Here is a 13,454-nt window from a genome sequence, read left to right as displayed (position 1 = left end):
GGTGGCAGAGAACAACAGAGAAAGGGGAGTCCTGAGAGAGAGCAAGCTCATTCACTCCAACCACAACTGAGAAAACCACACGCACCTCGGACCACAGGTGAGTGGACTTTGTTGATTTTAAGTCATGAGCTTTACATTTCATTGAAAAGAGCTTTGATAGTTATGTGCAGGGAAAAGAGTGATGCAAAATCCTGAACAGGGGTACCACTGGAGTCAGTGAATGATACAGGTGGCAATTACTGCGTACCTGATGCCTGCGTTTTTTTTCCTTCCACAAAGGTGCAGTTTTTTACATAAATGTGAGGGACTTCATTTTTTATTTCTTTTGTGTTTCCAGATATTATTTATCATCTTTTTCCCTGCACAGATATTTAAGATGGGTTTTTTTTTTTTTTACATAATAAAAGCAGTTTTCCCTAAAAATTATCAAAGTTTCATGATTATGGTGACAAAAGTATTTGAAAGCAAGCACTGGATTTTTCAGTAGTTTATATTTCTTTCTTGAAACGTAAAGGCAACATGTATACACAAAACATTTAGAGAAACTGTGTCGTTTGTCATTTCAGCATCCATAATATTCTCACAGTTGACATAGATAAGAGATCTTTTGGCATTTTAACTTGCCCCATAATAGAGTTCTGAGAATTAATTCACCAAAACAACATGAAGAGAATGACATATTGCAAAGAAAAACCCACTTGCTACTTGTTTAAAATAATAGGGTTAGGCAACTTTGTCTATGCAGCGTCCACCACCCTAAAAAATCTAATGTGACGCATTTCCCTTTTTTCCATTTTAAGCATAAATTCTGGGCTCCTTTTTTGACATAGAAGTCAAAAGGGTGCTGTTGTCACTCAGTTTCCAGGGTGCAGTGCCCACAGGAGGTCATGCTGGGATCCAGGGGGAGAAGGGAAAAAACAAGCCATGCCACTTAGTAGCTCTCCCAAAGGAACTGATCAAGGAACAAACACATTTTAATTGTGTTTATGATAAACCAATGCAAATCAAGACACGTAAGATATACGTGTGTGTCACCACTGTTGGCTAATCTTAGCAGGTCTTACTTAGAGACCCATGATTCCTAACACTTAATATGCTCAAATTTGTTTTACGGAGGCATTTCTTCCATGTAACTAATTCTCAATTAACGTTTGATAAAAATATTGTTGTGGAAGTTGATGCATTGCGGTTCACGTTTACAAATTTATTTTTTTCTGACCCTACCAAACAATTATGAGATCGGTTTCATCAGAACAATTAGAGGATTGTAAAAAGAGGCGACCACAGATCAAAAGAACTGCCCAGGTGGGTTAAAAGGGGGAGGGGGGGATCCTACCTATTGATCATTTGCATGTGTTGCCTCTATATAATGATTTATTGTCGATTACCTATGGGTGGACTTGTTCTTTGTCCATATCAAGGATATAAGGAATTGAACTCTAATTTATGAGTAGGTCTTTTTAACAAAATGTGTTAAATCTTTAAAAAAATATAACCTTGTATGAACTTTAAAATTTAGCCATCCTAAAACTAAGAGCCTTTGTTTTTTTCATTTTTTTCTTTTTATCACTAGATATGTATGACGGCCAGCTGGCCTGATGTTGCCTTTATCTAGTTATAAGATGTTTGGATATCTGGATACATGTACTCTGTATGTTATATTTTATTCTACACCAGGTTTTTTTCAATACCATGTGACCCCTTAGGGAGGGCTTAAAATGAGGCGTCTATTTTATCCAAAATCAGTCTGAAGAAGAGCAAAATGCGCTCGAAACGTTACGACGTTTGATGTGCTAAATAAATCTCCACTAGGAGCAAAAGTGTGCGGTCTCCTCTCTTGTTTTTTCCTGCATCTATGTTTTGACACCAGCACCTGTTGAGATATTGGATGTGCGCGACCTATTTTACCCTTTGTTCCTGCCCAGGTGGGTTACAATGAATGAACGCAGCTGTTATTCAGAAACCTGTTACTGGGAGTTACCAGTTAATTGTGCGCACATCTCCATCTGTGATAAAGGCCATTTAGTATCATATAAATTCATCTTGTTATTGTTTCGTTTTTTGTGTGTATCTGTTTTGTTTTTCCTGCTGGAACAGATTTGTCATTGGACATCTGTGAAAACTACTGGAATTTAAAATCAACACATACTTGAACTGTTTAGGCCAGGGGTTTTCAATTCCAATCCTCAGCCCCCCCTGTCCTGCATGTTTGAGATGCCACCCTGCTTCAGCACACCGTGATACAAGGAGCTGTGTCATCAACAGAGATGTACAGACCTTGATGACAAGCTAATGAGGACCATTAATTAGAATCATGTGTGTTGATGCAAGGCAACATCTAAAACATGCAGAGCAGGGAGGCCCGAGGACCGGAATTGAAAACCCCTGCTTTAGGCTATACATTCCCCATGATTTTAACAGATATAATGTTATTTCAGACTAGAGGAAGACCTGTCTCCTTTCTTTTTTCCTGTGGGATAATGGCTCCTATGAAATATGCAGGTATGTATTTTTTTATTTTTTTATTTTTTTATTTTTTCTAAAATACCTGCTGCAGGCTACATATATGTGTTTAGTGTTGTACACTACCTCCATTCGCTAGACAATGTACAACAAACTAAATGCCTTCGCATTTAATTTTGAGTAGTCTTGCCACTATGACAGAGCCCTGTGTCTGTAGCTATACTAATACTTCAACAGCACTTTAGATCAAATGTTAAAACCATTATGAGAACATATTCACAATATAAATGATACCATGGCCACAAAATAATTCGTTAAGGTAACTTATAATTAGTCATCAACATAGTAGTCTGGTTGTAGTTTATATGTTTGTAGGCTTGTGTCTCCTAATTAAGACAGTTGAGGCTGGTGGCAGTTTTTGTGCTCGAGTTTTATAAGCGGTCAAAACTGGTAGAGAAATTTACATTTTAAAAAGACCTCATCCTTTTGTAGCAATTATTGAATTATTAATTTCACTGTTATCAATTATTAAAGCTAACCTTGTGGGAACAAGGATGTGTGCAGCAAACTTGTGTGTATAACCCATCAAAATAGCAGTTTGGATAGTTCACCAAAACCCAAAACATCAATCTTGTTGTGGCTCTAAAACAAATGTAATCAAATCTTAAAAAGAAGTACAGTATCTGTTTATATAACAGTCAGGTCATCTGAGGTTTCTCGTACGTTAAGTCAAGTATAAAGTGCAGTAAAACTTAAACTTAAGTAAAACAGTGTCATGGATGTGGGGACTCCGTGACCCTTGGGGTGTCCGCCGGGGTGGCCCCGGTGGGGGGGTGGGGCCGGGTCCGAGGATCGGACCTCCCCTGACCGGGGGGGGGAAGGGGCGGGCGCGGCGGCGGGGTGGCACCATTCCCAGGTGTCTATGTCTTATGTTGTCAGTATGAATGGGGGGATGTTGGACCGTTTCCCCCTCCGTCTGGGGGCTCCGGTGGCGCCGGGGGCGCCCGTGGAGGTACGGTGGGGCCCTGGCCCGGCTCGGAGGGCCGGCCCCCGTCTACTGGATGGCCGGTGGGGGGGCGCGGGTGTCTTACCAGGGCCGGCTTTGCTGGTCCTGCCTCCTGGCTTCGGCCTCCGCTCCCCCTCCTTCCCCCCCTACACGACCCATACGCACATAGGCGAAGGGGCGGGGGGTCCGGGTCGTGGGGGGCATTGTCCCGCGTGGCCCGGCACTCCCCGCCTCACGGTTTTAACAGCAAAGTAGACACTGCACATTCAACACTTAATAAATACATTTGACAAGGACACGTAGTTCGGGAGGGGGGGGGTCGGTGTCAAATTGATACCTGTCCTCCCCCTCCCTGTTTTTATGGCATTAATCACATGCACTCAACACCAGGGGTGGGAGGGGGTCCCACATCACCCGCGTTCCCTCGCCGGCCTGGGATAGGTGGGTCGGGATACCCGGGTCTGGCGGGGCTCGCCGTGCAGCCTGGGGTACCTTCTGGCGGTGCTGGACCCCCCCGGGGAGGGGGAAACGGTGCGTGACACACAAAACTTAATAATTTATCCATATTATATTATACAAAGATGGTTATTATTATTATTATTATTATTATTATTATTATTATTATTATTATTATTATTATTATTATTATTATAATGTATAGTATATCTTATTATTAGTATAGGTATCGGATAGGTGAATGGATGAATGAATGGGATGCCTGGGTCTGGGGCCCTCCGTTGTCGGGCCTGCGCGGGTGTCGCCCTGTTGGGGGGTTCCCTCTCTCCAGGCCCGTCTCCGGTCCCCCCCGCTGCCTCCGCGGCCGAGCGGCCCTCTGGTCTTGGGGGGCCACTTTCGTGGGGGCGGGTGCACCTGCCCGCGTCGGCTCTGTCTCTCCGGGCAGGCTGGCCCCCTGCCGGGTGGGGGTCGTTGGCCTCCTGGCCACGTGTCCGGCCCGGACCGGGTGGCCGGGGATTGCCTGGGTCGCGGTCCGCCGCCGCGGGATCCCTTGCTGGGGGCCCTGCCCACGGGCCCCCTCGGCTGTCGCTGGGGGGGGGGGGGCCTCGCAGGCGGTGGGTTGCCTCCCTCCTGCTTCTCCCCTCTGTGGGGTTGCTGGTGGCCTGGGTTCCGGGTTCTTCCGTGTCTGCCTCTGGTCTCACACACACACACACAAACATATAGCCACTCAGTCACATACATATACACAAACATACACAGCCACACAAACATATACATACACACACACACACAGCCACAAAGACATGTACACACACACACGTACGTACACACATTTACACACACACACACACACACACACACACACACACACACACACACACACACACACACGCATGATCATATACATACACGCATACACACACATAGACATACACACTGGCTTGTTCACCTGCATGCTTGCTCTGTAGTTTTTGGGGTTAGGTAGCGGAAGTGGTAGCTTAGCTCAGACTGCGATCAGATCTCAAGATTTGGGTCGATTGCTGTTCGTGTTTTGGTCGGCTCTGTGCCGGTTTCGTGTTTTGTTTGTGGTTTTTTGTTGCAGATTTCCAGTGCTTGACGTGTGTCTCCGTGTGTTCCTGCTTCCTGGATTGGCAGTGGATGTCGTCACCCCCCCCCCCCCCCCCCCAAAAAAAAAAAAAATCACTTGGTTTGTATGTGTATATTTATGTATGTGTACGCATATGTATGCGTATATATATGTATATATATTAAATATAGTAATAATGCCCATATATATACCTTTGGTTTCTACCGTCATGGTATCAATCATTAATATGTGTGCAGACAAGGTAAAAAAAAGAAAAAAAGACAAAACAATCTGTTCTAGAATGCAACATGAAGTTCATCAGATTCAAATGAATCAGGGAAAACTTTGACACCTGAAAGAGTCCAAAACACATAACATTGAAGGCTTTCAAGAAAAGAGCAACCTTCTTCTTGCTGAGCACTTATAACATTGCTCATGTTTAGGTTTCTATATATCAAGACAAATATTCCTGGTCACATTTATTGGCCAGATGAGGGTAACTTTTTTGTGTTTTGTTTTCCCACAGGTATTCTGCACTTCCTCCTATTGGGACTACTTTTGTCGTCAGCATTAGTAGCAGGACAACCTAGCACTACCTCCACGCCTACTACTACTACTACCACAGCCGCCCCTACTACTACCACGGCCGCCCCTACTACTACCACGGCCGCCCCTACTACTACCACGGCCGCCCCTACTACTACCACGGCCGCCCCTACTACTACCACGGCCGCCCCTACTGCTTCCACGGCCGCCCCTACTACTACCACGGCCGCCCCTACTGCTTCCACGGCCGCCCCTACTACTACCACGGCCGCCCCTACTGCTTCCACGGCCGCCCCTACTACTACCACGGCCGCCCCTACTACTACCACGGCCGCCCCTACTGCTTCCACGGCCGCCCCTACTACTACCACGGCCGCCCCTACTGCTTCCACGGCCGCCCCTACTACTACCACGGCCGCCCCTACTACTTCCACAGCCGCCGCTACTACTTCCATGCCCGTCTCTACTACTTCCATGGGAAATAGTGCAGCCACCACCACCCCGAGCCCCCTCAGCGCTACTTCCTCTACTATGTCTGCGGCCTCTCCAACCTCAACCTCCACCTCTATGATGATGACCGGTAGCGCAGCAAGCGGCACCACCCAGCCCAGCATCTCAACCACTTCTGGAGGTGACCGTAACCACCCAGTCCTCCACAATCACCTGCAGTGCCTCTAAATTAACTATTACTCAGAAGTGCAGCGGTAGCGCAGTGATATGCGCAGGTATACAGAGCATACCTGCTTTATTTTTAGTCAATACTAAGTAAACAACTTTTTTTTTAATTTCTCGTCGCAGTCAATATGATGATTTTTGTCTTCTCTGGATAGATTGATGAGCCATGATGACAGGACAAGTTTATGAATGAAGTCTAATGATCATTAACTGTTCACAAAATTATAATTGCTGCTCTATCACTGCCAGGAGAAAGTTCTCTCTATTTCCTTAAAAATGAATGTGCAAACAGTTAAACAAAATCTTCACCTCGTTCATGGAGAATGACAATTATGGTGCAATGCTTTCCATTTGAAGTCAAGAGGTAGGTGTTAGGTGACAATATGATACAGGAAAGCTTTTTCTTATCTGCTAATGTTTATAGTACAGAGTTTTTACCAATTACAAAAGAAAAGACAGAGTCAGAGCAGGAATTAAAAGTACAACCACTCATCGTTCAATGTCTGTCACCTAATTCCCTTCAGTCATTACTAGTAATTCATAACTAAACATCGCTCCTTTTACAGGGGGTTCAACCATGATGACCCAGTCTAACACAATGACTTCATCTCCCATGACATCAGACAATGGTTCCTCATACACAATGACTCCCTCTTCTTCTAGTAAGTTTTGTTTCCTCGTGTGATAAAAATGCTTCGGTTTCCTTCAAGGTTTTGTTTCTCCATGCAATGAAAGAAATTCATTATCATAATCACAGTAATTATTGTTCCAATTCTCTTTCAACAATGATGTAATTTCCTTATCACAGACAGCAGCACAGATGTTATGAATGGAACCACAATGTGGAATGAGACTTCAATGAACATGGCAAGTCTAGCTTTATAGGAAAACCATGTTGTATTTCTTTCCATCACTCTTTGCTCTTCATCACGTGCCATTCACTTCTCTCAGACACAGATTTCCTGCCCCTCATTTAACTGTTCCTACTCGGACTGCTACATGATGTACTCCAGTCAGAATGATACTTTGTGCAGCGCTGGCGACTGCTGTCAGGTACGGGGGCACATGCCTCTTAAAAACCTTAATTCATTAAATAAAACTATTTGATGCTTTATCTAAAGAATATTTTCAAATGCTTTACAAGGGGCCTCTTAAAATATGTAGAGGTTCTGCTCAGTATTGGTAATCAATAAATGCAGTACCTTTAATGATGAAGTGATGACTGGTGGTAATTAGAAAGACCTTTCGAAAGCATTTTTTTTAAATGAACTTTAATATTTTTGATAGAAAAAAATAAAGCAACAAAGGCAGCAGATGATACTGTCTAATATTATTCTGCAATTTATCAGCTGTTCAAGTCAATGGACATGCGGTACACTGCAAGCTGTACCTCCTCTTGTGCAGACAGCTGCGTCAACGCGTCTCAGACAAACTGCTCTGTGAACTGCTGTAATTCCACTGGATGCCTCAATGACACGTTTGCATCCATGATGATGACAACCACAGGTGAAAACACTCATCCTTCACATCTTCAATCCGGTCATTTAATAACCTTCATACAGCTTTTGTTTTTCTCCTATTCCAGCACTGTCCTGAAATACAATGTTCACAAATCATAAATTCCCACTTTTTGGTGTTTCTTTTCTTTTTCTTGTCTCTATTAGTGGCTGCGCCCATAACAACAACAACATCCCAGGCGACCCCTACAACGACAACTTCTACCACAACAACAGTAAACAATGTAAGGACAAAAGGCGCATGTGAGAGTGTATCCTGGGATGAAAATGGTTTAAGGTTATTTTGTTTATTTCACTTAATGTTTACATGTAATTTATATTAAGTAATTATTAGGGCTGTTCGATTAATCGATTTTAAATCGTAATCGCGATTATGTAATTAAAACAATGTTAAAACGTGAAAATCGTAAAATCGATTTTTCTTTTTTTTTTTTTTTTTTTTTTACCTTGTCTGCACACATATTAATGATTGATACCATATTAATGATTGATGGAAATACCTTTCAATACCTGCGACAAGTGCCCCATTGGAGAGGCTCTTTAGTGTAGGAGGGGGCGTTGTAACATGCCACCGGGCATCCCTCAAGCCAGATGCGGTAGACCGGCTCGTGTTCCTTGCAAAAAACTTGCAAATGTAAATAGCAAATGTAATGACTGACATTACACACCTCTACCTCCTTCATGGGTTGCATTATTATTTAGCATGCAAAGACCCAGTTTAGATTAATTAGAAAATGTCTTGTTTTATTTAATTGGAAATATAACTTACTGTATGTATATAGCAAGTGCTGATTTGCTGATTTTTTTCAGAGATAAAACTTTATATTTTATTATATTTTTTAAAACTTTTTTTCAACTTATTTTACAGAGTTTTGCACTTTTTTCATTCATTTTTGGTTTAATAAGAGCAAAGTTTGCACTTAAAGCCCAATGGGTTCAATAAAAAAACAGCATATTTGAAATCATTTCTTTGCCTTTTGTCAATTCACAAAATAATCGTAATCGTAATCGAAAATCGGATTTTGAGAGAAAAAAATCGAGATTTTATTTTTGGGCAAAATCGAACAGCCCTAGTAATTATAGAAACTATCTGCTAAGGATATCTGTTGTGTTAATAATAAGTACATAGCAGTTTTCCCTGCTGTAAGATTGGTGTTATTTATGGATTTGGGGTGGCAGTGGCTCAGGTGGTAGAGTGGGTCATCCAATGATGGAAGGATTGGCAGCTTGAACCCCCAGTTAACGGTCGTTGTGTCCTTGTGTAAGACACTTCTCCCTCCTTGCCTCCAGTGACGGCATCGCTGCTGCGTGAATGTTGTACGAATGCTGGTCGGTGCGGATTGGCTGCCATGTTTCTGTCAGTCTACCCCAGGGCAGCTGTGGCCAAGAAAATCACAATATAAATCAAATCCATTATTTATTTGTTTTTCAGGGAAACAAATGTCATAAGGATACATGTACTGGTGAAAACTGCTACACAGGTTTCAAGGCTCAAAACATAGAAATGTGCAACTCCTCACAGCCCCACTGTCAGGTGAGAACTGCTCCAAGTGATGATTCCAGCTGGGGAACCGAAAATGAATCACACAACATCTTTAATGTCAAGACCTTATTAAATATAAGATCAAAAAGGGAAATTACTTTAACAGAGTGTATTTTTTGTACATTTTTTTTAGCCTTTTAAACACCATCTAAACACAAGTTGCATGCTTTGTTTCAGCACCATCACGATAGATAGATAGATAGATAGATAGATAGATAGATAGATAGATAGATAGATAGATAGATAGATAGATAGATAGATAGATAGATAGATAGATAGATAGATAGATAGATAGATAGATAGATAGATAGATAGATAGATAGATAGATAGATAGATAGATAGATAGATAGATAGATAGATAGATAGATAGATAGATAGATAGATAGATAGATTCTACTCTTCTACTCTTAGAAGTATTTTGTCTCAAAACGTCATGGTTTTTTCCAGACAAATATCTGCAAGCAAACGTCAAAGTATCAAACAGTTCTCTGTTCCTGAATGTCTGTTTCATGTCTGAACTCTTACCATATTTTAGGACGGACACACTCTCACTTCTTCCTCTCACTTTTGCCTCTGCAGCTGAAAAAGGAGACCGTGGGTTCGGCCATAAGATGGACAGCTGGCTGCACTAACTGCACTGGTCAGGCAGCTTGTAAAGGCTCCACGCAGCCTCCGTGTAATCTGGAGTGCTGCAACGCTACTATGACCTCCTGTCTAAGGCTGAATGGGACTCTGAATGTCCCTTCTTTCGCCACAAGAGGCCCCCATCTTCACACAGAAGTGATTGCCTCTTTTATCTGCTTGCTCGTACTGTCTCTCCTAGTGTGATGAATACAGGATGAGTTTTACTGGTGGCAATGTAGCCTGTCCAGAGCTCAATGTCTCTCCAGAAAAAAGTAAAGGAAAAAAAAATGGGGAGAGGTTACACATTTCCATCCATGTATATTGTCGCCGAAATTCATTTCTGATTGTATACATATGAAAATATGAATGTAACTTGTAAAAATATTGGTTTGAAGCTTGATTCTAATAGTTTCCAATCACTTTTTTATTTCTGGTTCAAGACCAATGAAAAACGGCTTTTGAACAGTATTTCTAAATTTTTTTAAATAAAAAATGACCAAAAAAAAACTACTTTTATCAATAAAGAAACATACTAGGAGCAGCTCTGTCCTCACAGTTCACATTGAGGGTGTAAATCTCTATAAGAATAACCGATTTATCAAAGTTATCTTTCCGATATATTTCTCAACTTCCAAATACCTTTTCTGCTTTTGCAATGACCGATTGTAGCGGATGTCTCCTGACGTTTTCTTTAAAGAAATCCAAAAGCAGGTTGTTGTTGATTTTTATTTTTCAATCTTTACTGTACTACTTTAAACACTTAGTTTTTGATGGATGAGTGAGGCTAAACAACATGACAACATGACATGCTCATGGTTTTGATTTAAAAATCTTTTTCTTGAAGTTGTTCTGCATCGTTGCAGCTCTAACTTTATTTGCACTTTATTAAGCACAAATGTTGAGCTGATGTTACAAGGAGTTGTGAAGGCTTGACAAAGCATTGCTGTAGATGTAACCTTAAATGTGCAATTCAGAACTCTCAGCTACTTTTTTTCTTATATTTTTGTGAATTGAGCCGGATGTCTATATTGTGTGATTTACAAAGTATATTTTGTGGTATAATCATGTCATGTAAATTCAAAATAAAACCAGGAATGTAGAAGTATATTCTACTTTTGTGTAATCCTCCAGATACAAGGATTGTGCCTAAAAATGAAATAAATCTCATCTATCTGATTCATCTTAATTTCGCATATTATTTGAAGAATTTTAATATTTAGTAAATACTTCTACAACAAAAACTGCAAGGTGAATTTCAAATTTGCACCATTTGGGTTTATGAGCACACATCGCTCCATCCATCCATCCATCCATCCATCCATCCATCCATCCATCCATCCATCCATCCATCCATCCATCCATCCATCCATCCATCCATCCATATCGGCTTCTTGGAGTCTGTTTCTATCTCAGTTCCTTTCGGATGAAAAAAAGGGGCTAACCCTGTACAAGTCAATCAGAGGGCCACTTATAGACATTATTTTTTTCCAATATGTCCTCTTTAAAGTAAACACTTCTCTGCTTTTATCCAGTAAAATGTTGAATCGAACGAAGCATCTACTTTTTCTTTTTCTACCACCTTCTTACTGTGTCCCTCTGCTGCTTCTGATTCTATTGTATTAACTGCTATTATTTAATCCAGCAGCAGTTGATTTAAAAAAAAACAACATAATAGCTGCCAATGCATGTATAAGGAAAAACAAAAACAAAATATATATATTTCTGCTTTTATGAGCTCTTTCCTTCTGGAAGACGATCCAGAGTTCTGCACTGTAAAAGGATTTGATTTAAAAATTAATTTGTTCCCATTTCCACTAAACTTTTAAGTAGTGCTGTCTGAGGCTACAGAGATTGTGCGTAGTTTTTATGACCTAACCACAGAGTATGTGCAATATGTTTTACATCTTATGTGAAATATTTTGTAGTGTGCAATGAGAGCATGTGCAATCTTTTATGTTGTTTGTTTTTCTATCACCCTCAGGCAGCATGTAGGGCACAGCACTAAAGTCCTAAACAGATTCTGTATCGTATCGTAGGCAAGGCAAGTTTATTTATATAGCACAATTCAACACAAGGTAATTCAAAGTGCTTTACATTGACATTAAAAGCTGCAAGACATAATTTAACAGTAAATAACAAATAAAATGAGATAAAATTATGAGAAAAGAAGGTAAAATAATAAAAAGCACAAGTTGCTGAAAACTAAGGGCAGTAGAGTACCGCAGGTACACATCTCATTCACGGTTTTCAGAGAGTATTTAATTTAAGAGTATGCTTAAATACCAAATAAATGAAATAAAATTATAAGAAAAGCGTAAAATAATAAAAAGCACAAGCTGTTAAAAATAAGGGCAGTAGAGTACAGCAGGTAAGTATTTAATTTAAGAGTACGCTTCAGTAAACAGTAATGTTTTTATCCTGATTTAAAGGAGCTGACAGTTGGAGCAGACCTCAGGTCTACAGGAAGTTTGTTCCACCGGTGAGGAGCAGAATAACTGAACGCTGCCTCACCTTGCTTGGTTCTGGTTCTTGGGACACAGAACAAACCAGATCCAGATGAACCTCAGGGGTCTGGGAGCTTCATAGAGAACTAACGGATCAACCATGTATTTTGGTCCAAGACCATTCAGGTCTTTGTAGACCAGCAGTAAGATTTTAAACTCTATCCTTTGACTCACTGGAAGCCAGTGTAGTGATTTCATGACCGGTGTAATGTGGTCCAGTTTCCTGGTGTTTGTAAGGACTCTGGCGGCAGCGTTCTGGATCAGCTGCAGCTGCCTGATAGATTTCTTGTTAAGGCCTGTAAAGATGCCATTGCAATAATCCAACCTACTGAAAATGAATGCATGAATACGTTTTTCCATGTCTTGTTTAGACAGAATCCCCTTAATTCTAGCAATGTTATCGTACTACAATCAGAGGATTTTTCATTCGTTGTCAGTCTTTCAAAACATGTTATACATACAGGACTGTCTCGGAAAATTAGAATATTGTGATGAAGTTCTTTATTTTCTGTAATGCAATTAAAAAAAGAAAAATGTCATACAAATCAACTGAAATATTGCAAGCCTTTTATTATTTTAAGTGTTCTTTAAGTCTTCTTTGAAAACTTATTTATTTTCTTTGGCTTTTAGTGTGTGACAAATTAGCATCTGTGTGAAGTGATTGTGCACCTTATGTGTCTGTTCTTTGTCGTCTATTCTCTATTATCTATTTTTTTATTACTATTTTATTGATCATTTTAGTATGTTAGTGATTTTTATTGTTTCTACACTGTGTACTGTGTTTTTCTTTTGGTATTGTTTTATTTTCTTGTATGCTGTACAGCACTTTGGTCGACCTCGGTCAATTTTAAATGTGCTTTATAAATAAAATTGACATAAATTGACATTGACATTTTAATATTGCTGATTATGGCTTACATTTTAAGATTAACATTTTAAGATTAAGATTATATATTATAGAATATTCTCATTTTTTGAGATAGGATATTTGAGTTTTCTTAAGCTGTAAGCCATGACCAGCAATATTAAAAT

At 40.5% G+C, this 13,454-nt stretch overlaps 2 protein-coding genes and 1 long non-coding RNA gene across 3 annotated transcripts; all 3 read left to right on the top strand.

Moving 5' to 3' along the window:
• LOC133441084 (uncharacterized) lies at nucleotides 1-5,649 on the top strand. The gene is made up of 3 exons (XR_009782391.1): nucleotides 1-97; nucleotides 2,439-2,502; nucleotides 5,539-5,649. It is a non-coding gene; the product is annotated as an uncharacterized LOC133441084 (long non-coding RNA).
• Nucleotides 5,650-5,879: 230 nt separating this feature from the next.
• On the top strand, nucleotides 5,880-7,118 carry LOC133440626 (uncharacterized). The gene is made up of 3 exons (XM_061717948.1): nucleotides 5,880-6,189; nucleotides 6,800-6,895; nucleotides 7,042-7,118. Exons 1-3 carry the CDS (start codon nucleotides 6,012-6,014, stop codon nucleotides 7,116-7,118), a joined length of 351 nt encoding a protein of 116 aa, XP_061573932.1. The 5' UTR covers nucleotides 5,880-6,011.
• A 73-nt stretch (nucleotides 7,119-7,191) lies between these two features.
• On the top strand, nucleotides 7,192-11,044 carry LOC133441083 (uncharacterized). The gene is made up of 5 exons (XM_061718469.1): nucleotides 7,192-7,286; nucleotides 7,583-7,739; nucleotides 7,898-7,974; nucleotides 9,183-9,284; nucleotides 9,874-11,044. The coding sequence occupies exons 1-5, from the start codon at nucleotides 7,233-7,235 to the stop codon at nucleotides 10,120-10,122; spliced, it is 639 nt and encodes a 212-aa protein (XP_061574453.1). The 5' UTR covers nucleotides 7,192-7,232; the 3' UTR covers nucleotides 10,123-11,044.
• Nucleotides 11,045-13,454: the final 2,410 nt, after the last annotated feature.

This window comes from Cololabis saira, chromosome 3 (genome assembly GCF_033807715.1).
Source record: "Cololabis saira isolate AMF1-May2022 chromosome 3, fColSai1.1, whole genome shotgun sequence".
NCBI lineage: Eukaryota > Metazoa > Chordata > Actinopteri > Beloniformes > Belonidae > Cololabis > Cololabis saira.
The sequence above is the reverse complement of the archived record's forward strand: the minus strand, read 5'-3'. Positions and strand labels throughout refer to the sequence as shown.